Source organism: Pseudonaja textilis, chromosome 1 (assembly GCF_049901715.1).
Source record: "Pseudonaja textilis isolate UNSWEBS1 chromosome 1, rPseTex1.2, whole genome shotgun sequence".
Classification (NCBI taxonomy): domain Eukaryota; kingdom Metazoa; phylum Chordata; class Lepidosauria; order Squamata; family Elapidae; genus Pseudonaja; species Pseudonaja textilis.
The window spans coordinates 213,247,002-213,271,950 of record NC_141990.1 but is presented as its reverse complement, the minus strand read 5'-3'; the positions used below and the strand labels follow the sequence as shown (position 1 = coordinate 213,271,950).

Genomic DNA, 24,949 nt, shown 5'->3' with positions numbered 1-24,949 from the left:
AAGTTTCCACAGTGTGTTGATTTGGGGAGCCATGTCATCTGCTGGTGTTGGTCCACTGTGCTTCATTAGGTCCAGGGTCAATGCAGCCGTCTACCAGGAGATTTTGGAGCACTTCATGTTTCTTTCCGCAGACGAGCTTTATGGGGATGCTGACTTCATTTTCCAGCAGGACTTGGCACCTGCCCACACTGCCAAAAGCACCAAACCTGATTCAATGACCATGGGATTACTGTGCTTGATTGGCCAGCAAACTTGCCTGACCTGAACCCCATAGAGAATCTATGGGGCATTGCCAAGAGAAAGATGAGAGACATGAGACCGAACAATGCAGAAGAGCTGAAGGCCACTGTTAGGAATAACATAGGTTACCTAACGTAGTTTGGGTAAAATAATATATATAAACTATGATTGTAAGTTTAAGTGTGTGTCACTTTAAAACTGCAAAGCATGTAATTTTGGGTGCGGTGTGAAACCACCATAAGAGGGAGCAAGAGAACCTGATTGATTGCTGACAATTACTGGATTGCATGGATTGATGTTTTGTTAACTGCGTGTTTCCCCTACTGCTGAGTTGCTGAAGGAAGAGAGGAGTTTTGACTTCTTCATATCTCTACTGCGAGGAGATATATTACTGGACTGATATTTGTAAGTTTACTGACCTCTCTTTTTCGACACTGGAATTTGCAACTGAATAATCCCTGGACGGACTGAATTAGTGAATGATATATGGACTGTTTTGACTATGCTATAACTCATACTGGAATAAACTATTTAATTAGCACTGTGTATCTGTTTTACTGAGTGTAAGCTACAAAAATGTTTATTTCACATATTTTGCCTGCCTGCCTGACTGCTGTGCAGATTCTGCTAGGGTGTATCCCTAACAGCCACTATTGAAGCATCCTGGTCTTCCATAACACCTCAGCAGTGCCACAGGCTGATAGCTTCCATGCCACACCGCATTGAGGCAGTAATTGCTGCGAAAGGGGCCCAGACCAAGTACTGAGTACATATGCATGCTTCTACTTTTCAGAGGTCCAATATTGGTCTATGTACAATCCTTGTTTTATTGATTGCATGTAATATTCTAATTTTCTGAGATTGTGGATTTGGGGTTTTCCTGAGCTGTAAGCCATCATCATCACAATTATGACAAATCACGGCTTGAACTATCCTGCTTTGCATGTAATGAGTCTTTTTCATATACTAGTTTCACCTTTTAAGGTACATTACTGAAATAAATGATCTTTTGCACAATATTCTAATTTTTCGAGTTTTACCTGTATACGCTCTGGCGTTTTAAGTTCTCAGCTGTTTCTTCCTGTCTTTTCAAGTTAATGGATATTTGTTGGTTAACTTGGATGGCTGAGATAGGTTTATATATCAAATCTTTCTGTCCATTGGGAACCATTTATTCTTACTCTATCATCTTTAGCTCTTAGCATTTCCACTTTTCATTGAAATTAGATATTCTGGAATTTCATTCCAAGCTTGCTACTCAGATAGAAAATGTGTTATATTCCCTGGATTTTCATTGGGCAATAGTATCTCATTAAAAGTCTTTTTCTAAAGCTAAGCATTTGTGTTTATATTACAAAGTCTCAAACTATAAAATGGTTGGTCATAATGTTTATCAAGTATATATTTGACTAATGGCAAATTTAAATGTTTTGCCCTTATCTAGAAGTATACCCCAGTAGTATATTCATTTGATGCTTATTTTCTGGAAAATATGTTTATTTTAATTATGTTTAATTGTCAGGCATATATAGTCACATATCTATATTTTTGGTTATATGTTCACATATCTGAATAATTTGTTAATAACATGGTAAGTCTTTTTAGACGAGGACAAAAAATTCAGCTACTCTATTTAAAAAACAGAGAAACCTGTATCTAAGGTTTATTATACCCAGTATAGTAAACAAGGAAAAACTTATCTCTGACAATTATCCATCTGAGATAGATACATTTTAATTTGAAAAAAAAAACTTGCATGCAACAAGTGACTAGCTTCTACTATAGCTTTCTTTTCAAGAATGACTCAAGTGTTACATAGATCTGAAACTGATTCTTAGAAAATAAACAAACAAGATTAATAATATACCTGTTTAAAATATGCATATATATGTCCAGAAAAAAAGACGAAGTTGCACACCTGAAATTTCCCAAGATTTAGATGGGTTGGTAAGAAGCAACTTCAATAATTTCCCTTCTGGTAAATGGGTATTTATTGAGCAGGGGGTTGGAGTAGAAGACCTTTAAGGTCCCTTCCAGCTCTATTCTGATTGATTGATTGAGTGGTCTTATTCTCCATACCGGCCATTTTATTAATGAGCAAAGCTAGGACTATCGTATCTTGACTTTTATAATCTGGACTGAGTGGCAGTAAAAATTACTTTTTTGGTCATCTGGATTTCTGCAATAAAGTAATGATGACTCTACCATATCTCCTTCCACAGTGACCATTTTGTGCACTACATGCTTTAACATTCCAAAAACCGTGATCCAAAAAAATTACCTATCATTTCATGCCTTAAAGAATAAGCTCAAATATGGGCTCTGGCATTTGCTTGAGTGAAGCTATCATCCCATTATAGGGAGTCTGGGTCTTATAAATAGAGGATTATAAATTGTTCTTTCTCCTCAAAGGCTAGGAAATCATATGACTCTAATAACAACTATCATACAATACTGATCGACAGTCGTTTTGCATTAAAAAGCTGTTCTTTCATCTGAAGCCATCCCACTCTTCTAATACATGACTAAATAATATAATTATTCCAGCATTACTGAGAATGTCTTACCTTTTCCACAGATTTCAAATGGAAAACATGCTTTCTTCTCATTTCTACCTAACAGAAGTCTGAAAACATTTAGAGCTCACCCATTTATTCATGTGAATTCACAGCAGTTGACTCACAATGTCAATAAACAAGTTAAAGGATGTATTTATGTCATCCAAAACTAAACCATTTGGTTGAAGAGGAAATATATACTTTAATTTTACTTCCATGATACATGTCTTCTTAATATCTTTGTATCTGAAATTACTTCTGTACTGATCTATTACTGTTGTACTGATTGGAAACTGGGACCTGCAACCTATGAAAAAATTTGGAAAGATGGTTAGTTTTTTTGGAAGTTACAAAGAGATTGCTTTGAGGTTTAGATAACAAGACTACAACATTTGGTTAATGAGCTCTGGGAGTAAAATGGTGGCACGGACATGCTCCTTAAATGAATTTTCTGACTGTGTTGCGCAACTTTTTATCCAGTTTCTAATAAAACACTGAATGGGGCTGATACTCAGCAACCCTAAAACCACAGCCATGAATCTATTGTTTACTCATTTTCATTCCAGTAATTGTTTCAAAATAACATGGAGCAAAGGATTTAATCCAGATTTTAAAGATCTTTCTGAATAAGCCGATTATATTTTATTCCTTCTTGCCCAACAAATTTGTGGAAATACTGTCATCCAGAAGCCAAAATATTTCTTTCTTTGCTATTCCAGTATAAATATTCCTAATTAAATCCCAAACCCACTTTGCAATGTCAGCTCTCCGTGATCCTAGATATTACGAGTAATCCTTGATTTATGATCACAATTGAGTCCAGAATTTATGTTGCTAAGTGAGAACTTTATTAAGTCAGTTTTGCCCCATTTTACAACTTTTCTTGCCACATTTGTTAAGTGAATCACTGCAGTTGTTAAATTAGTAACACGGTTAAGCGAAACTGGTGTCCCCATTGATTTTGCTGGTCAGGTCACAAAAGATGATCCCATGACCCCGGGACACCGCAACTGTCATAAATATGAGCCAGTTGTCAAGCTGCCAAATGTAAATCACACGACCATGGGGGAAATGCAGCAACCGTCATGAAATGTGAAAAAGAGTCCTAAGTGACTTTTTTCCGTGCATTCTAACTTCGGTCACTAAAGGAACTGTTGTAAGTCGAGGACTGCCTGCCTATCAGGTCGAGATGTGGCTGGAAGTTGCTCATCAACCTGGCCCAGACCTGGATAAGGCAAAGGCTCTTTGACACCAAGATGGACTCGAAAGTATATAACAGGGATCCCCAAACTTGGCAACTTTAAGACGTGTGGACTTCAACTCCCAGAATTCTCCAGCCAGTTGCCAAGTTTGGATACCTCTGATCTAGAATAAGGGGTTGGGATCTCTGTACGCCAACGGTTAAAATCCGTTCCCCACTCACGGGCCGATTATCGGCCTGTAGACCCAGCGGCCGCTCTTCTCGTCAGAGCAACGCGGCCCGCGGAGATCACCGGGCGCCATTAAGGCGACGTCAGGTGACGTCCACTTCAACGGGCCAGCGCGAGGAGTGTGACGTGTCAGAGTCCCAGAATTCCGCACGGGAGGCTTTATACCCGTGGCGGTTCGGCGGCCGGTGGTGCCGAGTCGACGAAGCCAGGTAATTCCGCCTCCTCGCGCTCCCTCGCCCCTCCAGCCTTTTTTTTTTCAGTTGCCTAGCAACCGAGGCAGCCGCCAGGCGAAGCGCGGGCCCTCAGTTAGCGCAGGCCTGGGCCAAGGGTGTAGTGGTGTGGACGCGGTGGCACGCTTGGGTGAATGTCGCCTTCCTGGATGACAGCTGTCGTTAGTGCCATTTAACTTCTACGCCCGGAGAGCCGGGATGTCGTAAGCGCTCGCCTCTGCGGATGGGATGAGACCTGTCGCAATCACGGCAACAAAGCCCTGCTTGCCGTTTGTGTCTTCGTGCACTTTCTGGGCTTCGCAAATTCTTCCGACCAGGTTCACGAGAAAAACGGGTCCTCGTCAGCTTAGCATGTCACCTAACCCGAGGAAAAATCCCCGATTTCTCTTTCTAAGCGGAGACACCACCTCACCATCCCGCGAAGTGTATATGGGGGTGAACCGCGTGCTTGGCTAACCTTTCGGAGAAAAAAGGCTGTAGGAAGAATCTTGAAAAATTAAATAAGTTCATTTTACAAACAGTCGGATAAAGCCTGCTTCTTAAACTCGGTGCTGGTGAACTGTGAGAGGGCCTGTTAATAGCTGTGTGGAAAAACTGGTTCTCTCCCCCCACCCCAATTAAATTGGATATTAAGCGAGAAAGGGTGAGAAGCTTGTGGACATCCTTCTAATCTTGAGCTACCCAATTTGGGGTTCAATCATCTAGACAACCACTAGATCATGGATCTTCAGACTTGACAGCTTTAAGACTTGTGGACTTCAACTCCCAGAATTCCTGAGCTAACATGACCGGAAGAGGAATTCTGGGAGTTGTAGTCCACAAGTCTTAAACTTGCCAAGTTTGAAGACCCCTGCACTAGATGAGGACAGAGGTGGGGGTCTATATCCTTTTGCTGCCATCTCATGATTCGGTGGCTTTTTACAGCCCGGATATAGTAGCTCAATTTTTCTGCCAAGAAAGGCATTGCTTTCTTGTTAGTGAAATGTATCTTGCAGCAACCAGGATGCCCAATGGAGAGTGAAGCTGGGAATTTAATTCAACGTATGAGGAAAAAAAAGTTACCAACTTTCTCTTACTCAGGGCAGCTCTTCAGGCATTGCAACTGAAAGTTACTGTTGCACAGATTAGTAAAGATAGTGGTGTAGGTAAGACTGTCTTGCTCACAATGGTGTCTTCCAGATGTGTTGACTGCAATTCTCATCAACCTGAAATAATATTTAATGGGAATTTTGTAATCTTGTACGTTTGAAGACCGCCACATTGTGGAAGAAATTATCTACTTTAGCATTCAATTGAGGTTGAATGACGTATTATTCAGGAGTTCTTTATTCTTTTGTATATCATCTAGTATTGGAAGTTTTCTAAACAGGTGTAAAGCAAGATGAAAAACCAACGTACATCTACTCATAAGTACTATTGAATATATAAAATTGTATATGATTGCTGCTTTTAAAGCTTTCAGAGGACTCATCTAACAAAACTGCTTGTATTGTTTTAACATCAGTTTCAATAATCAAACAATAAAGTAAACAATAAAATATTAGAATATGCTTTCCTTTAACTGAGTCAGTTACAGTATTACATTTTTGAAACATTTGGAATGTATCTGTATGAATATGTATATTAATGGTTGGCTGATTTTTGGTTGGTTGATTTTTCACATTGTTTTGTTATTACTTATTACATTACTTATATTTACTATTGACATTTAATATATGTGTTCATTTACTGCTGGGAGTCCTCTTAGTAAATTACAGGTAGTCATTTAATGACCACTCATTCAGCAGCCATTCAAACTTAAATGACAGGACTGAACCACTGGAACTACAACCAGTATTAATATATATATATATATATATATATACTGGTAGAGATAGAGACAGAGAGAGTTGGCTTTATGTTACCAAGATCCCTATCCACATCATAGGCATTATCAATTGAAATTGATTTCAGATCTGGGTTTGATAATGAGGCAAGTTTGATTGCTTTGGTGAATGATCTTATTAAATGGAAGAGTACATTTCTGTTGCTTTTCCCCAACCTTTCAGTTGTGTCCAGTTGGGTCAACCATAGTATCCTCCTGGACTACATGACAGAGGAGATTTTAAAAGGGGAGTTCTACCGGTATCTAAAGATCAAGATAATGACAAGTTGATAAAAAAATCTGATACTTCTTCAGGTGTCTACCATCTCTAAGTTATTAAGGCCTTGAGACAACTGTAGCATCTTGAAGTATATCCAGAAGCAAATAAATAATTAGTATAGTGCTTTTAGAATAGGCACAAAAGTAATCATATTCTATTTACTGTTCTGTTTACTTAATGATTTTTTTGTCATTTTCAACAGAACTGTAAAATCTGAGACTAGCAACAAAACTAGAAATACAAACTTGGAAATCACTTGGTAAAATTTATTCACAAAATAGTGAACTTAGTGTAGACTTCAATAAGGGAAGAGTTGACAAAAGGGAGAATATCTTTTAAGTAATGAATTGTGTCAGTTGCGATATACTCTATATCACGGGTGTCAAACTTGATTGTATCATGTAACATATGAATTTTTGGCCTTTACGGAGCCGGGGTGGACATAGTCAGTTGGTGATGCATCTGGCCCATGGACCTCCAGTTTGACAGGCCTGGTCTATATAAAGCATGTAGGATTAGGTAATATTAGACACCTGTGACCTATGGGTCATCATTTCAGAGATATTTCCTTACCAAAAACCTCACCCCCTTCAAGAATGGTAGTTTCTAATATACTTGAAAAGCTCTTAAAAATCAGGAAGGTATTTAGAGATAGATCTGTTTTAAAAATAGTCCATGTTGAACTATATAGCACACTCAAATATCAAAAGTTGATCAAAGGAAATGTTTTCTGACATTTTGTATTAATGTCATAAAATACTTTATGATAATGTTTATGTCATCAATTCCACAGGACTTCATTTTGGACTCATTTTGTAAGTTTGCCCATAACTTGGTTCAAAAATTGTTGCCCTATGATGCACTGTTTTGCCTGGTCATAGATTACACACAAACAAACAGAGTTTTAGTAGTCTATATAGACAGATGTGATTGAGTAGGCATAGCTCAGAGTTTAATGCAAACTGAGCAAACATGTAATGCCATAATGATTTTGGGGGGTAAAACTACTGGTAGTCCTCAACTTGCGATCACAATTGAGTCCAAAATTTCCATTGCTAAGCAAGTCAGTTGTTAAATGAGTTTTGCTCCCTTCTATGACCATAGTTGGTGATTTGCCATAGTTAAGCAAATCACTGCAGTCATTAAGTGAATTTGGCTTCCTCCATTGACTTTTCTTGTCGGAAACTGACTAGGAAGGTTACCAACGATCACATGATCCCAGGACAGTGTGATTATCATAAGTACCTACCATTGCCAAGCACCCAAATTTTGATTACAGGACTGTGGGAATGCTGGAAACTGGTCGTAAGTCACTTTTTTCAGTGCCACTGTAACTTCCAACTTTAGCAACAGCAATACCACTTAGGCTTATATACCGCTTCACAGTGCTTCTCAGCCCTCTCTAAGAAGTTTACAAAGTCAGCTTATTGCCCCCAACAATCTGGGTCCTCATTTTACCCACCTCGAAAGGATGGAAGGCTGAGTCAACCTTGAGCCTGGTGAGACCCGAACTGCCAAACTGCTGGCAGCCAGTGATCCGCAGAAGTAGCCTGCAGTACTGCATTCTTGTAATCACTGCGCCATTGCAGCTCTTCAGCACCACAGTAACTAAACAAAGGGTTATAGATCGAGAATTACCTGTATATTATATTTTTCAGCATGCTTAATTTGATATCTAAATGAAACATCAAGAGGTGGAAAAATCTGTGTCTGAAGTGATTGCGTGAATATCATATACTCAAGAGGCTATAATGGTTGAATAGACAACCACCTAGACATGTAATAGGTCCTTATTTGTCTGGTTTTTCTTCTCAATATAAAGAAGATCCTAACTTGGTACTATTTATTAAAGTCGTCCCAAATATTTTCAGATAGCAGCATCTGATCATCTTCAGAACCACTCTTCTTACTCTGTAGAAGTAAAGTTGTCTTGTCATGGAAACATGCAACACTGGCTCAATAAGGCAAGGATCTGTAGGCATGTCATCATTATACTAGTAAATAATCTGCAGTCTTCATTCCAACTTTGGAATTGAAAAGAATTATGTGGCTGCTAAGATGTTCCAGGCCTAAACATTGTAGTATTAAAGTAAAGAGAAAATTTAATTATTCATCAGATGGAAGCTGTAACTTTACGTGAGAACTGCAATTGTTTGAAATAACAGATATGGACTCTACCCAGGGAGATAATGTATTTTTTTAGTGTACTTTATTGTCATTGCACCTCGTACAACTAAATCAAATACCATCTTCAGTGCACATCATGACCATGACCATGAAAATAAACACAAACACACATCCTTCACACTCCACACATTGAACCAAAACCCCCGACACCACACCAATACTGCACTATACAGCAGAATTCAAAAGAGCTACTGTCCTGGGATAGAAGCTGTTTTTCAGCCTATTTGTCCTTGTTTTTATTATTCTGTACCATCTGCCAGATGTTAATAGTTGAAAAAAAGGGTTCCCAAGATGAGATGGATCTTTGAGAATGTTTTGAATTTTCTTAAGGCAGTGGGAGCTATAAAGCTCTTCCAAACAGGGAAGAGGGCAACCAATGATCTTCTGGGCAATGACTTAACCCTCTGGAGTGCTTTCCTATCTGCCACTGTATGAGGTGCAGAGGTGCAGTATGTTAAAATGCTCTCTATGGTGCAGCGGTAGAAGGTCAGCAGCAGTTTATCATTCAGTTGTTGTTTTCTGAGAAGTCTCAGGTAGTATAATCTCTGCTGGGCCTTTTTGACCAGGGCTGCAATGTGGGCACCTCAGGTCAGGTCCTCTTTTATGGTAACACCCAGAAACTTAAAACTGGCCACTTGCTCCACTCCGTCTCCATTGATAAGCAAGGGCTGGATGTCTGATCTGTTCCTTCTATAATCCACTATAAGCTCCTTGGTCTTATTGGTGTTGATACTGTCTCCACACCACGAAAGCAACTGGCCCACCTCATCTCGGTAGGCAGACTCATCCCCCGCCTGGAGATAAGTCCCACCACTGTTGTTTGTTTATTACAATTGTTTGTTTGTTGGAATTATTTCCATTAAGCTCCATTCCAAAATGATCCCTGGTGAGTAGTATGTTACTCTGGTGGTTTCCAGTAGTGTTAAAAAAAATCATAAAAAGGCAATTAAAACTCAATTAAAATATCCAATTAACAGCATCACCTCTCAGCAACCAATCTCAATCATCTCCTTTTATAAATTCTGTAAATTGAGACTTGAATGTTTCTTAATTACATTTTGTGTATTTTACCAAATGCTGCCTACAATGCAATTTAGATTTCTATTATGAATTATTACTAGCGATACCTTTTGCATTATGAATGTTTTAATAAACTCTGTTTTCAGCATTATAAAGTATAATATATTTAATGACTTGGAACAATATCTCAAACTAAGTCATCTGATATGTAGCATAGTGCTGATCATCATATAGAGAAAACAGGAGTGGGGACACTTAGATACATTTGTACGGAGTTCCCCTCTCCCACTAAAATCCCTAAAGTGAGGCAAACTCCCCAAACAGCCCAGTATGGGAGACTATGGAATCTTGGTGGATAGAAAAAGGATAGAAAATAGAAAATATGGTAATAGTAGAATGCAGTACCTTGGAAACAAATATTACTGCCTAAAACACTTAGCTGGAACATTCCTGGTATCATGTATCTGTATGTTAGTCTTCTCTTTGTGTTTGGGTCCAGTTAAAACTTCTTAATGGAACAATTCTAGCGAATATATGCTGTTTCTAATTTAACCCAGACTGGCAAACTGCCAGTTAGGTAGTCATCCAGGTGAGAAAGAATAAGCTCCAGGCAACCAGTTTTTGAAAGCTAGAGAAGAACTCACATGCAAATAGTTTTGATAACTATATGAAAAAGAGTGGATTAGTACAGGTATTTTTGTAGCTTGCTCATGTTAAATATTGTGAAACTAACTCAGTCTTCTCAGTCATCCAATAATGATAAATCCAAATGGTGTTATGAACGAAGGGAAAAAAATAAATATAATCTTATTTGTGTGCTCTGTTCTAGATTTTACTTTTTATTGTTGGCGATGTCCATTATCTTGTCTGCCTCAGTGGTCCGTGTGAGAGATGGACTCCCTTTATCTGCTTCTACTGATTATGAGCAAAACACAGCTGTACAGGAATGCCGAAAGTACTTTAAAGGTCTTGCAAAGAGACTCACAGAGCTTCCAGACCGATGCACCTTACAAGCAGGAAAGTATAACATAAAGTAAGTTTTCTCTGGCCTGTGTATTCTTTCTGCAACATTGTTCTTTAATGTTTCATATAACCTAGATACAGTAGTTGCTCTAAATAACAATGAAGAAGGCATCTTTTTGCCACAGTGACATTTAGAAATTACATTCTTCTTAAGAAGCATTCCTCCTCAAATCTGCAAATCTATTATGCTTACCTGCAGAATAAGGTAAGCATAATTTTTAACTTCTGCTAGAACAAGGAGCTAAAGAGGCAGGGCAATCCTTTTGAGGAATGTTACTTATCACAGATTGAATTGCCCTGATGATTTCTGTAGAATCATTTTAAGCAAGATTCTTCTGGGCCCATCTCTTATGTCTCACATATTGAATCTTTGGACAATACAGGACCCGACATAAAAAACTGCTTCATTGCATGCTAACTTTGTTAACTGCAGTGTTATCTATAGCAGTTCTTATTGTAGACTCGATTGTATCTTTTACATTATTTAAAGAAAATAACTCTCTTACACATCTTAACCTTATGTTTTATTGTACCAATATTATATTTTGAAATGTTTATTTATAAAGAAAAACCAAGGGAATTTTATAAAGGCTTTGTGTTCCTAAAAGGCATCTTCTTTATTATTTATAAGAAGAATACACTGGGTATTCCAATCTCCCCATTTTTCTGTACTATTTTTGTAATTCTTTAAAGATGGGAGGGGCAGATAGTATATTTTTATAAGATGTGCTACATATTTTTAAGATGAAGTGTCCCCTAGGTTAGATTTTTTCAACAAAATAAATGGGAAAATCTGTGTAATTCTGTGCAAAGGAATGTAAATTGCCTCTATAGAATATCTCATTTACATGCAAAGATAGAATATCTCATTTACATTCATAACTCTGCATTTGATTGATTCAACCTTAATACAATATATAAATTTCCTAAGATACTTCTGATAAATTCTTGATGTTTCAGAAATAAAACATAATTATTTCAGCAATGTTTAATATATGGCATATACATAAAATTGTCTTAGAATTGCTGTTTTGGGTGCATAAGAAAATGATGGATTAATGGATTATTGTAATGGAATTTTTAATAAATGAAGAGCATAAACAAATGCTAAATTTTAATTAGAAGGCAGATTTTTACATTTTATAATAAGTTTACTTAATGTCTTTGCTGGATTCTGATGAAGAGGCATCCTTGCTAGAAAAATATTTCACTCTCTCTCACTCAGTAAAATAATTCTGTTGACCTTTTTTTGTTATGGAATGAAATAGATACGTAGTTAAGAATAACTGATAAATAAAATATTTTGAAGACCATAGCCTTTATCTATTTCCTCTCTTCCTCTCTGAAGGGAAAACACCCATCTTCATTCTTCTGATGTCTTAAAGTATATTTGTATATGAGAGAGCAAGTGAGATACATATCATGCTACAGCCATACTTATCCACCATCCCCTGCCCTCTTTTTAAATATTTATATTAACTATTGATAGGCAATAGCAAAACATTAAACCCAAGTAAAACTTCATCGTTCTGTGAAAATAGCATTATAGTTAGAGACGTAGAACATTATATTCCCCTTAGGGGGGTGGGGGGAATATATGCTGGGGCGAGTTTAGTGGCCTCTGGGGGTATATTCTCTGAATCAGAAATAGTCTGGATCCAATATATGTCCGGCATCCTTTAAATTGCTTCTGGTTCAAAAGATTTACCTCTGGGAATCGCTTCCAGAACAGCATGATCCAAGAGGAGGTTCAGCAAGATCACATTCGGTTTCTGATTCAGTGAATTTTGTATGCCCTTAATTTATTTTCTCATGAATAGTATTACTTTCGTTAGACTCATCATGATTTCTCTTGTTGTAGTTATGTGTAAAGCCTACCTAAGCTAATCTGTGAATACATTATTTTAATTTTAAATGTTAAAAAAGACACGTTTTCCCTCCCCCACCAAAACACAGCTTTATTAGTTCCCTGGGAGTGAGTTACATGATGCTCTGCACTGAAAATTACCCCAACGTCCTTGCCTTCTGCTTCCTGGATGAGCTTCAAAAGGAGTTCATTACTACATACAACATGATGAAGACAAATACGGCCGTCAGACCTTACTGCTTCATTGAATTTGGTAAGGGTTCATTACTTTCTTCAAGAACTGCCTTGGTTTTGGGCTTCTAAACGTGTCTAATACATTTGCTTCAGCATGGTTTACAAACTGTAGTATTTTGCATTCTTTTTATTTATGACATAAAAGAACCCAACTTGGCATTAAAATATTCATTCAATCATTGTTTGATTCACAAACAGTGTACAGTGATCTAAAAATAACTTCCAAATGCCTGACAACAATATTATTTCATAGGGATTTGGAGCAGCCCAATGGATCTGTTTTATTCAGGAGTAATTCTCCTGCAGAGATGGAATCCAGATCTTCTACATTTATGAACAAGGAGGAAAAGGTGCTTTAGAATATCTAGGAGGTTTAGATTTTTGCTGCCTCTTGCAACTTACCATGAATATGTATTACTAATACTTGGTGTATATATTGACCTGTCAGTTTCATTAGGGGGTTACTTTCTGCCTAATGTTTAAATAATTCTTGTTAAATGTTTACCATGGGCATGCTCTCTTTTTTGCACTCTGGCATCATCTTCTGCAGCCTGTTAATACCAATTTAAGATGCCAGTGGTTTATTGTTGATTGAGTGCATGGTTTTATAAATATCCTGCCTTTGTATGGATTCTCAAGGCAATGTTTGTGGGAGTATCCTATCATGTTACCTTCAAAACAGAAAGCTTATGAAATAGGTAAAAACCAGTGAGTGGTGAGGGCAATTTTAATATAATTAGTGTGTCATTAAATTATCTTGGAAATGCATTTAATTTCATTATTTGTGTTTGTAAATCTACAGACCATGATCTTACAGAAGCTTTGTAGTCCTAAAAATTCTATTAATGGGATCTGCCATTTATATGGAATAACCCAAAAAGCAGCTTTACTTTAAAAAAATCAAACTCTAATCTAACAGAGGTAGAGAGCAGAGCCATATTTTCTATTTTTTTCAGAGATCCAAGGCTTAACTTTCATTGAATTTGTAATATTAGAAATATATTATAACAGTATATACACCCTTGGAAACCAGAATAGTGCTTACTACTCAGAATTGTAGTAAACTTTAACATGGACAAATGTCTGGAATACTGGTACTAGTTCATATTACAAAGCCTTAGAAATTGGTGTAGTCCACAGTTTTCAGAAACCAGAGGAATGTACATTGAGACATGGGATGACTGTATTTCACACAGCTTGATGTCTCTTATGGCCCTGTGTTTTGCTTATTTTATGACCATCTCACTTAATGCCTACTGTTTCCATGGGGATGTAGTAAAATTTATTTATTTCTGTCATATAGTACAATAAGATTCTGCATAGATTCCTGGTGGTTCGCAAGAAAATAATATTGAAACCAAGGCAACAATATAGTAATAATGTTTTGCAGTAATACAGATGGCATGAATTCCTCATTCCCCAAATACTGTCTGGAAAAGCTTTGATTTTAATAGCTTCTGGAAGGCTGTTAGAATGGGTGCTGATCTGAACTCAGTGGGGAAGCTGTTTCTATAAAATAAAGACTGCAGCAGAAAAACATGGCCTCTGAGCCCTTCTTCGTTAACCGCTGTTAATAGGAAGCAATTAACATATTTTTGGAGGGAAGCATCCCAGTTATCCCCTCAGATCCTGTTCATTCTGGCAGGGTGTGTGTGTTCCTGGGGTGGATGAGCAAAGAACATCTGGAATATCTCCCAGCAGGTTCCCCCAAGGCCTAAAATCCATCCCAGTCACTAGCTAAAGAAGTAAAAATTATCAAAAGAAGAAAAGGAACCCAAACCAAGAAAGACAAAGATCTCAGGAAGGAACTTAACCAAAACTTTCACAGAGCTGTTAGAAAGATACAAGAAGTATTACAACAACTTCTGTAAAGACGTTGAAAGCAGACAGGAGTTCAAAAAGATCTCTGAACTCAGATTTCATCCTCCAATTTGCATGTCAAAAATGCCAGTAGATAGACAATGCTATGCAGCTCCTGGGTAGTCTTCAGATGCTGCTCCATGTAAAGTACATTGCAGTAATCTAGTCAACTGGGAATAAGTACTTAAATCACATTGCCAGTAACAGTGAAATAGTGCATTTAACTTCTCAGCTTTATAATAATATCTTCATTTAAAAAAATTTTTAATTGATAATAAAGGGTACAAATCTAAATGAGATTACACTGGGGTAAGCTTGTAAGAATTAAATGGAATATACTTTTAAGTCACTGTGTATAATGGCGCATCAGATTTGATAAGCACAGTGATAGGCTGAGTATAAATAGGATGTGTATAAATAGAAATTTTTTAAAACCCACCATTTCACCACTCTTGCACTCACTGTACTGTGTATTTTGCTAACTATTAATTTGTAATTGTTATGCTATGCTTACATTCTATGGGAAAGTATTTCATGCTATAGGAGATGGCATTCTAAATATTATGAATATAATGTTATAATTCAGAAAACTGCCTGGAGCTCAGAACAAATGCTTATTTTTCCTAAGAAAGTTTTCTGAATTACAAGAAAAACTAAATCAAATGTAATTAATTAATTATATTAGTTGCACTTTCAGGCTTGCCAATGCATGCAACATTAGTTTATTCATAGTTAAAATTGTAGCGTTTAATCTCCTGGTGTTGCAAAATTAATTAGCCCATGATATAGTAGGTAGAAAGCAGCAGCAAAATTTTCCATAGTGAATCTAAGAAATTTAAATAATGAATTTAAATGTGTGCATCTGAGATGTATGTTGCCCATAAAGCTATGGGGTCCTCAGTGATGTTTTCATCAAAAATCTAAAGGGGATTGCTTTAATTTTATACAGATAATTTTATTCAGAGGACCAAACAAAGATACAACAATCCACGCTCTCTGTCTACAAGGATAAATCTTGCTGACATGCAAACAGAAATTAGACTGAGACCACCTTACCAGATTTCCCTGTCAGAACTCTGTTCAGCCAATGGATATCCATACGGATCCCTGCAAGAAAGCAAAGATACAAGAAAATTGTCTCCAGGTGAGATGATGGATTTAAATTTACTTATTTTGGGATAAAGGTAGAGATTGATCTGCTTGGTTTACTGCATTCCTTTTGTAAATTTCATGGCCAGCTGCAACATGAGGACTTTGGTAATGTTGCATTTTGAATGACTTACTCAAGTCAGATTGGGGGGGAGGGATCCTGAACTAGTTTATCAGTGCAGTGTGAAGAACTTTTTTTCCTTGGTGTCCCGATGAAAAGTTATTGTTCACAAGGATAGTTTCATCACATCTTGAATGATGTGTGTGTGTGTGAGAGAGAGAGAGACAGAGAGAGAGAAAGAATTAGGGACCTTGACCAAGAAAAAGATCAAAATGCTGTCTCCCAGGAAACCATAGTTCTGACCAGTCATTATTCTCCCTAAAAATCAGAAGACGAGATTGAATGATAATGAATACCCAATCCCTTGCCAATTGTTTCAGTGACATAATAAAATTCTAGATTAAAAACAATTCTAGAACTTGATCAGTCAGTCTACAGTATAGCGGTCATCTATAAGAATTCCGTGTTGTAAAGGGGATTGAGAACTAATTTCAAAGCCTGTTTTATTACGATGGTTTTGACAAGTTGAGTTTAGATATATGTTTCAATGAGTTGCTGTATTTAAAACTGTTCTTCTATCCCAGCAGCTTCTCCCCCAATTTCATGTTAAGCTGTCCACAACTTAGTTCTTGGCAAAACAAAAAGGCTTTTTGCCTTATCAAGTTTGGAAAGAGCACTGGTCAGACAGAAGCAGCCCTCCTCTTCTCTAGAGAAATCACCTTTGTCATTTGTGAGCATTTTCTGACTTTATGAACTACTTTGGAGAGCCTTTTCTGTTGCAGCTGTTCAGTGCGCACCAGGTAGAATGGCACCCCTCTTTCTATCAATGTTCCAGCTCATTAACTTCATTGTTGGCACCTTTACACTTCGCTGATTTAGACAGAATGATTTACATATGGTTCATTCACCTTATTGTCCCTCTCTCTATGTTGCCTAGACTACGGGGGTGTGTGTTGCCCTGTGTGTTTCCCCCCTACATTCCGTTTCTGTCACTTGTAGAATCTCATAATAACACTTGTACACACATTCAGTATGAATTGGCAATCATTTGTGCATATAGTTGGCATTTCGTGGAAGAGATGAGTATCAGCAAAGGTGCTTACAGTCTATATTCTCTTTATTTTTGCCCTAGAGATCATGGAGAGAATAGCAAATTTGGAGCTCTTTTGTATCCAAGGAAAATAAAATGCCTACTAGAGTGTGGGGTCCTTGGGGCTTCCCTGAGCTTGGTGGTTTTCTTGTAGACATTTCGTTACCAAAGTAGGTAACATCTTCAGTGGTTTTATTGGTAGTGACATGTCTTCAAGAAAACCACCAAACTCAGAGAGACTCAAGGATCCCACACTTCAGAGCTGCAAATATTCTCTTCTATTGAAATGTAAGTGTTTCAAAAATTGTCATGTATCTTTTAGCTTTCCTCTGATTCATTTCACGATGTTCTGTTTAACAGAGGCCTAAAACCACACCCATGTTGCAGAACCCCTTTAGGATCAGCATGGCCTGTCATTAGATGGAGATATCCATATAGTTGACCAAGGAAATATTGACTATATGTGCATAGTAAGTTCATTGGGGGGAAAAAGTAGGAAATGAGTCTGATAGTACTCCGTATCTTTGGAAATAAAGAAAAATATATGCATATGTGGTGTTTGTAATCTTCTGTACCTCTTTCAGGAGCAATTCTCATTGGTATATCGATGCCCTCTGAATAAGTGTATTTAGCATGGGCTTTAATCACTCTTTAGACCTGTAACATGCTTTAACAAAGAAAAACACTGAAATGTGAAAAAGTATAATTTTAAAAGCCTGATTTACTTAGTCATTGGCTAATTGTTAAAGTAACTTTATGTCTAAGTTTTTATTTTGTTAATATGCTGCCTAGCTTAGGTACATTAGTTTGATACTGATAGTTCTTGACTTAAAATCATTCGTTTAGTGACCATTTGAAGTTACAACGGCTCTGAAAAAAGTGACTTATGACCATTTTTCACACAACTTGTAGCATGTCTGGGGTCATGTGATCAAAATTTGAATGCATGCAATTGGCATGTATATACACTGCTCAAAAAAAATAAAGGGAACACTTAAACAACACAATGTAACTCCAAGTCAATCACACTTCTGTGAAATCAAACTGTTCACTTAGGTAGCAACACTGATTGACAATCCATTTCACATGCTGTTGTGCAAATGGAATAGACAACAGGTGGAAAGCATAGGCAGTTAGCAAGACATCCCCAATAAAGGAGTTGGTCTGCAGGTGGTGACCACAGACCACTTCTCAGTTCCTATGCTTTCTGGCTGATGGTTTGGTCATTTTTGAATGCTGGCGCTGCTTTCACTCTAGTGGTAGCATGAGACAGAGTCTACAACCCACACAAGTGGCTCAGGTAGTGCAGCTCATTGAGGCTGGCACATCAATGCGATCTGTGGCAAGAAGGTTTGCTGTGTCTGTCAGCATAGTGTCCAGAGCATGGAGGCGCTAACAGGAGACAGGCCAGTACATCAGGAGACGTGGAGGAGGCCATAGGAGGGCAACAACCTAGCATCAGGACCGCTACCTCCGCCTTTGTGCAAGGAGGGACAGGAGGAGCACTGCCAGAGCCCTGCAAAATGACCTCCAGTGGGCCACAAATGTGCATGTGGCTGCTCAAACTGTCAGAAACAGACTCCATGAGGGTGGTATGAGGGCCCGAGGTCCACAGTTGGGGGTTGTGCTTACAGCCCAACACCATGCAGGACGTTTGGCATTTGCCAGAGAACACCAAATTTGGCAAACTCACCATTGGCACCCTGTGCTCTTCACAGATGAAAGCAGGTTCACACTGAGCACATGTAACAGATGTGACAGGGTCTGGAGATGCCATGGAGAATGTTCTGCTGCCTGCAATATCCTCCAGCATGACTGGTTTGGCAGTGGGTCAGTAATGGTGCAGGGTGGCATTTCTTTAGGGAGGTGCACAGCCCTCTATGTGCTCGCCAGAAGTAGCCTGACTGCCATTCGGTACCAAGATGAGATCCTCAGACCCCTTGTGAGACCATATGCTGGTGCGGTTGGCCCTGGGTTCCTCCTAATGCAAGACAATGCTAGACCTCATGTGGCTGGAGTGTGTCAACAGTTCCTGCAAGATGAAGGTATTGACGCTATGGACTGGCCCGCCCGTTCCCCAGACCTGAATCCAATTGAGCACATCTGGGACATCATTTCTCGCTCCATCTACCAACGCCACATTGCACCACAGACTGTCCAGGGGTTGGGGGATGCTTTAGTCCAGGTGTGGGAGGAGATCCCTCAGGAGACCATCCGCCACCTCATCAGGAGCATGCCCAGGCGTTGTAAGGAGGTCATACAGGCATGTGGAGGCCACACACACACTACTGAGCCTCATTTTGACTTATTTTAAGGACATTACATCAAAGTTGGATCAGCCTGTAGTGTCTTTTTCCACTTTAATTTTGAGTGTAACTCCAAATCGAGACCTCCATGGGTTGCTAAATTTGATTTCCATTGATAATTTTTGTGTGATTTTGTTGTCAGCACATTCAACTATGTAATGAACAAAGTATTTCATAAGAATATTTCATTCATTCAGATCTAGGATGTCTTATTTTTGTGTTCCCTTTATTTTTTTGAGCAGTGTATCATGGTTGCAGTGTCCCAGGGTCCCATGATCACCTTTTGGGACCTTCTGACTAGCATAATCAAAGGAAAAGCCAGATTCACTTTACAACCGTGTTACTAACCTGATAACCACAGTGATTCACTTAACAACTGTGGCAAGAAAGGTTGTAAAATGAGGCAAAATTCACTTAACAACTGTCTCATTTAGTAATAGAAATGTTGAGTTCGGTTGTGGTCATAAGTCGAGAACTACCTGTATGTTATTACATCTTGGAGAAATGAAGTTCCTACACAAGCAAAAAATATATATCTTTCTGTTGGGGAGAGGCTGCATTGTAATCTGCACCAAAATACAGCAATTTCTAATGTGCATTCCTAAGTAAATATAAAAGTTGCAAATTGACCACTCATGCCCTCAATTAGCTGTGTTTCTTCATTTAAAGTATTTTGTCTAGAACAAAACAAAAACTGAGAAAAATAACCTTAGCAGGTTTTGTTCAAACATTAAAGAAAGCTTTTAAAATATTTATAGTGTTTCTTCTCTCTGCTACCAGCCCCTCACCAACGACTGGAACCTGTGACACTACCGGGAATTGTTTCCTTTCTTCTTAGCCTTTTATGTGCTGCTTTGAATTTAATTCGTGGTTTTCATGCTATAGAGAGTCTTCTACAGGTACCGTTGTTACATTCATAACTTTGAAACCGGAAAAAATATTTTGAAGATTAAGAGAGTAAATTTATTTTTTTCAAATTATTTAGCAGTGTTTAACAGAGTCAGATCACTCTGGAATAGTAATTGGATAAGAACATTGTCTTTCCCTATCAGGCTGAGTTTGCATCCCTGAGCTGAAGTGTTTGCCATCTCATTTTCCTGGTTTGGTGAAAGAGCAAGAGAGATTTTTGATGCAGACATGTTACAGGCAGAATTCTCTTTCTCTCTCCTCCCCGTCCTCATTCCCTCCCTCCCTCTTCACCCAGCTTTCTTAAAAGGATATAAAGGCCACAGAGAAATCTGGAATGAACTATGTTTAAATGTCTAAGAGCTGCATTCCTTGTTAAATTGTCGAGGGGAGTGGGAACCTGGGTTGGTGGTCTATGTGTCTCACATAAAATAGGGTGAAGCTGATATGTTTTAAGTTTTGTCCTAGTGCATGCTAATATAGGCTGCTGATTAAAAGGGAATTCAGGATGCATTAATCCAGACAGATGAGATATTTCAGACAATTCCTTATGAAGGGGTAGAATCACTATAACCATGGTGAGACTGGGTTCAAAGCCTCTTGCACTCAAACATCACATTTGCGCGCTCTCTCTCCTTCTCCCTCTCCCGCCCTCTCCCCCCCACATCATTCTCTCATTCTGCCTCTCTCGTTCAACTCTCCCTCTTTTAGAATGCAGACATGCTACAAAAACCGTGTACTTTTGAAGATGATAATGTGTACATATTGTCCACCTATTAACAAAGGCTATACCAAGATTGCCTTAGTCTTTCCTTATCCTATTCTATCACGCATATTAAAAAGTTAAAAAGTTTGATTTTCAAAACCGTATTTTATCAATTGAGTTAAATTTCTGCCTTTTGTATTACCATTAATGAACAGTACACGCTCTGGGCACCATTCCAGTCTTCCTCTGCATTTTTCTCCCTCCCCTGAAACTTCTCCTGAAAAACCTTCTCTCTCTCACCCTTTCATAAGGAAGAACTCCTTTTTCTGGGAAGTAGGCCAACTGTAAACAATTATATATAATCCATTTGTACTGTGTGGTCATATAAAACACATATGGTGGGAAGGCAGGAATTTTGTTCTGGGTTAAACAGTCAGGTCCATTGCAAAACAAATGGAATTCGGATCTTCTGGGTCCAAATCCCCTGCCCAGCCTCTTGAGGTATTCCAAATGACAGAAAAGTGCTGTGTTATTCTTAGCTCTCTTGCCAAAATAATCGAATTTATTCTTTGGGTTCTATGGCTTTTTAGTTTAAAATTTTACTTTGTGAGAGCATAGCACCATCTGCTGGCTATGTTCTATTTTACAGGATTCTCATGTAAACTGCTCTGGTTTAAGGCCAAACTAAACATAAAAACAGCTGATCAACTTATTTAAAGGCAATAGGCAGAAATTACTTAAAGCGGTAGCAGGGCTTGTGTCCAGTTCTAAGATTAAAAGGTTAAAAATCAGGCAAACTGCTAAATTTCCCATCTCAACCCGGTCTAGACTTTACAGAATCTGTCATGGAAACTTTACTTTCCTCCCAGGCTGATGATGGAACAGTTTACAGGGCTTCAGGGAGAGGAGCCATGGATGGGAAACCAATTGACCCTTCTCACCCAAATGCCTCAAACAGATCTGGCTGCTGCTAGAGAAGATTTATAAAGAAGGGGCTACCATACTTTATTTTGTCCCCTGGAAGTTCTTTTTATTGACCCATCAGTAAATCCCCAAGAGCTGTCAATAAATAGAAAAGAGAACACAGGTCACTCCTAATTATTTGCCTAACCCCGGTAATATGGTCAGCTGAGCAGATATCAGGACCCCTTGAATTTCAGTTTCTAATTATAAGGATCCTCACGTGTCTGTTAAAATGAAGGTGGATGGCATCCAATTCATGCTTGGGGTTCCTGATTAGGGAAGGAAACTGCTACTACTGATGATGATGATGATGTGCAAGCAATATTGATACAATTGACCATAGAAGACTGCAAACTTCTAGTCTCAATACAGGAAAAACTTGATTGAGTTCTGGAAAAAAGCTTCCAGAATTCCAGTATTTAAGTATGTGGTAGTCTGTCTTCTTTGCCTACCATAAAATGCGTTGATTTAAGAATGCTTTATTGTGTCCATTTTTTCAGAATGAAGAAGATGACTTCAGTTTTGTTATTGCCTTTTTCCTCGGCACAGCAGCTTGTTTATATCAGGTATGTCCTTAAGTATTTTTAAATGTTATTAGTTTTGTCACTAGTCACAGCCCAAAACATGGTTTAGGTTGTAAGTACTCTTAGGACTCCACTGGATTTGGTCATTCTGCCCAGATGCTTGATTAATAAAAAAATGGACCAAATTGAATATATTCTAAGGGGAATAACTTGCAAAAATTATTTTGGTGGGTTTGTACAATAAAATACAAACTTTAAAAGTTTGTTGGTTTTATATGGTTGATTTAAAATGATGCAAGGTGTGAGACTTATTGTTTTCTGTTGCAAAGTAAAACTCTTTGAGTCCCGGAAGAGCATTCAGAGAGAAAAGAGATATCTTCTTTATCTTTAGAACACACCTTCTTTTGTATTATGTGTGATATTTGATAGAATTGCAATTCAAGTCAGTATAAACATTCCAGTCAGTATAAAACACATTTTGCCTGAACTCTCTAGTTGCCTAGAACATCCAGATTCTAATAGTCAACCAAGAGCACTGTTTTCATCGCTATATGGCTTCGCAAGGCAGACTTGAGTGACAAATTTTAGTTTTCTGATGTGAGAATTTCTGAAAACTCTTCAAAGTCATAGGAAAGCAAACAGGTCTTTTCTTCCCTAAAAGAATAACAGTAATATTGAAAGAGGTTTTTTTCCCCCCTTTATGTTGGGTAGAGGATTTTTTTTCCCCCTTTGATTTCTTTGTGCTACAGAATCGAGTAAAGTCCTACAAGCTGTCATTTAACTATGATCGTTATTTTTTCTTTGCAGTGCTATCTGTTTGCATATTGCACGAGCTGGCGGAACATCAAATCTTTCCTAACGTTTGGCTTAATCTGTTTGTGTAATATGTACCTTTACGAATTGCGCAATCTCTGGCAGATCTTTTTTCATGTGACTGTGGGTGCTTTTTTAACGTTACAAATCCGGCTAAGGCAGCCACAAGGGAAAGCTCCTGATTACAATGTGTGATGGATGTCCTCTGATAGTTTTACGGCAAACTTCATCCGAACAGTATCCTTCTCAGGAATGAAAAGCTTTGCTGTACGAAGAGAAGTTCCATGTACTTTAAGGCACTAATAAGTCGGCAGTGAAATTCTTCCTCAAACAATTAAAAAAAAAAAAAAAGGTTCAGGAACTAATTGAGGTACAAACGCAATCCAATGCTGGAGAATATACCCCAAGGATAAATGAGAATTTGGAGGGTAGCATGAAAAGCTCCATATTCAGAACTCTGACAACGACAAGCATCTGTATTGGACCTGCTCGGCATATTAAGTGATTTCTCCAGTCCCAAACCAGTTTTGCCTTTTGTGAGGCAAGAGAAAAGGCTGAAATAAAGGGATGGTATTGCATATTAACAAACAGTTCGGTATGAATGAATTCCTAAATGTCAGATTATTGGATTGCACATAAATTTAATGGTGTGTGTCTGCATTTTCCTTAATTAAAACCTAACCCGGAAACCATCTGTTCCTGGGGATTAGTTCTTGAGCCCCAAAGGCCTGCCATCTAATGCTGAGTTAATTATGAACTGCATTAGTACTTCTGTTCCTTCTGCCTTCTTTCATGGGCTTTGAGAGAGAGTTAGAAAATGATCTTATCTGCCCCAATGCATCAATAACATCATCACATTTTCTCTTTGGCTCCTTATCTAAAATTTGAAGATTAAAAAAAAAAATCACTTTGTGATGATATAGTGGGAGGAGACAGACATTTTCTCTATATAATATAAAATCAGAAAATGAATTAAAACAGTTGTCTAGATGGGATGCAGGCTAATTTTTAACCATTTCTCTATCTTATGAAAGTATTTGGAGTGGAAGAAACAGCTTTGGATCATTGCAATTTATTTATTTATGTTATAACAGACTATAACATTGACAGGGCTCTAGGCAGTGCGTTAATCCACCTTTCTCATGAATTGCATGGCTTGGTCAGAGAGAGCATGGCTTGTCCAATGTCACCCAGATGATTGCTGAGCCTAAAGATGGACTAACATCTGGTCTTCTTGCTAGATCACTGTGGCTATCATTGCCAACGTATAAACTGCAAGGGGAACCCCCTGTGCTAATTAACTTGTGCATTCCCTATAGAGAGGGTACAAATAATACGATAAGATGGAGGCTACAGCTATTTTTTCCCCAAACACAGAGTTTAGGCAAAAAGTAGGCCTTGGCATTTAAAAAGATGAGTGCTAAGAGCTGAATTCCAGATGAAATTAGAAATCATTAAAGTTCACTGAAATCAATAGAGGACCTTAAAGTTCATTTGAGATATTATCTCTGACATGCGGGAATGCAAGAACTGTTCAGATTTCTTAGCCTCTGAGTGATACTAATTTCTTAGTTTCTCTGGTTGAATTCTGTTGCAGAATAGAGTAAGACAGTGGTTCTCCACCTGTGGTCCGCGGAC

The 24,949-nt window shown here is 38.1% G+C and overlaps 1 protein-coding gene across 1 annotated transcript; it reads left to right on the top strand.

The window, feature by feature from the left end:
• Positions 1-4,375: 4,375 nt before the first annotated feature.
• On the top strand, positions 4,376-24,000 carry SEC22A (SEC22 homolog A, vesicle trafficking protein). Its single transcript, XM_026707944.2, has 7 exons — positions 4,376-4,437; positions 10,639-10,842; positions 12,789-12,952; positions 15,743-15,937; positions 20,180-20,298; positions 22,475-22,540; positions 23,306-24,000. The coding sequence occupies exons 2-7, from the start codon at positions 10,661-10,663 to the stop codon at positions 23,504-23,506; spliced, it is 927 nt and encodes a 308-aa protein (XP_026563729.1). The 5' UTR covers positions 4,376-4,437; positions 10,639-10,660; the 3' UTR covers positions 23,507-24,000.
• The last annotated feature ends 949 nt before the right edge of the window (positions 24,001-24,949 follow it).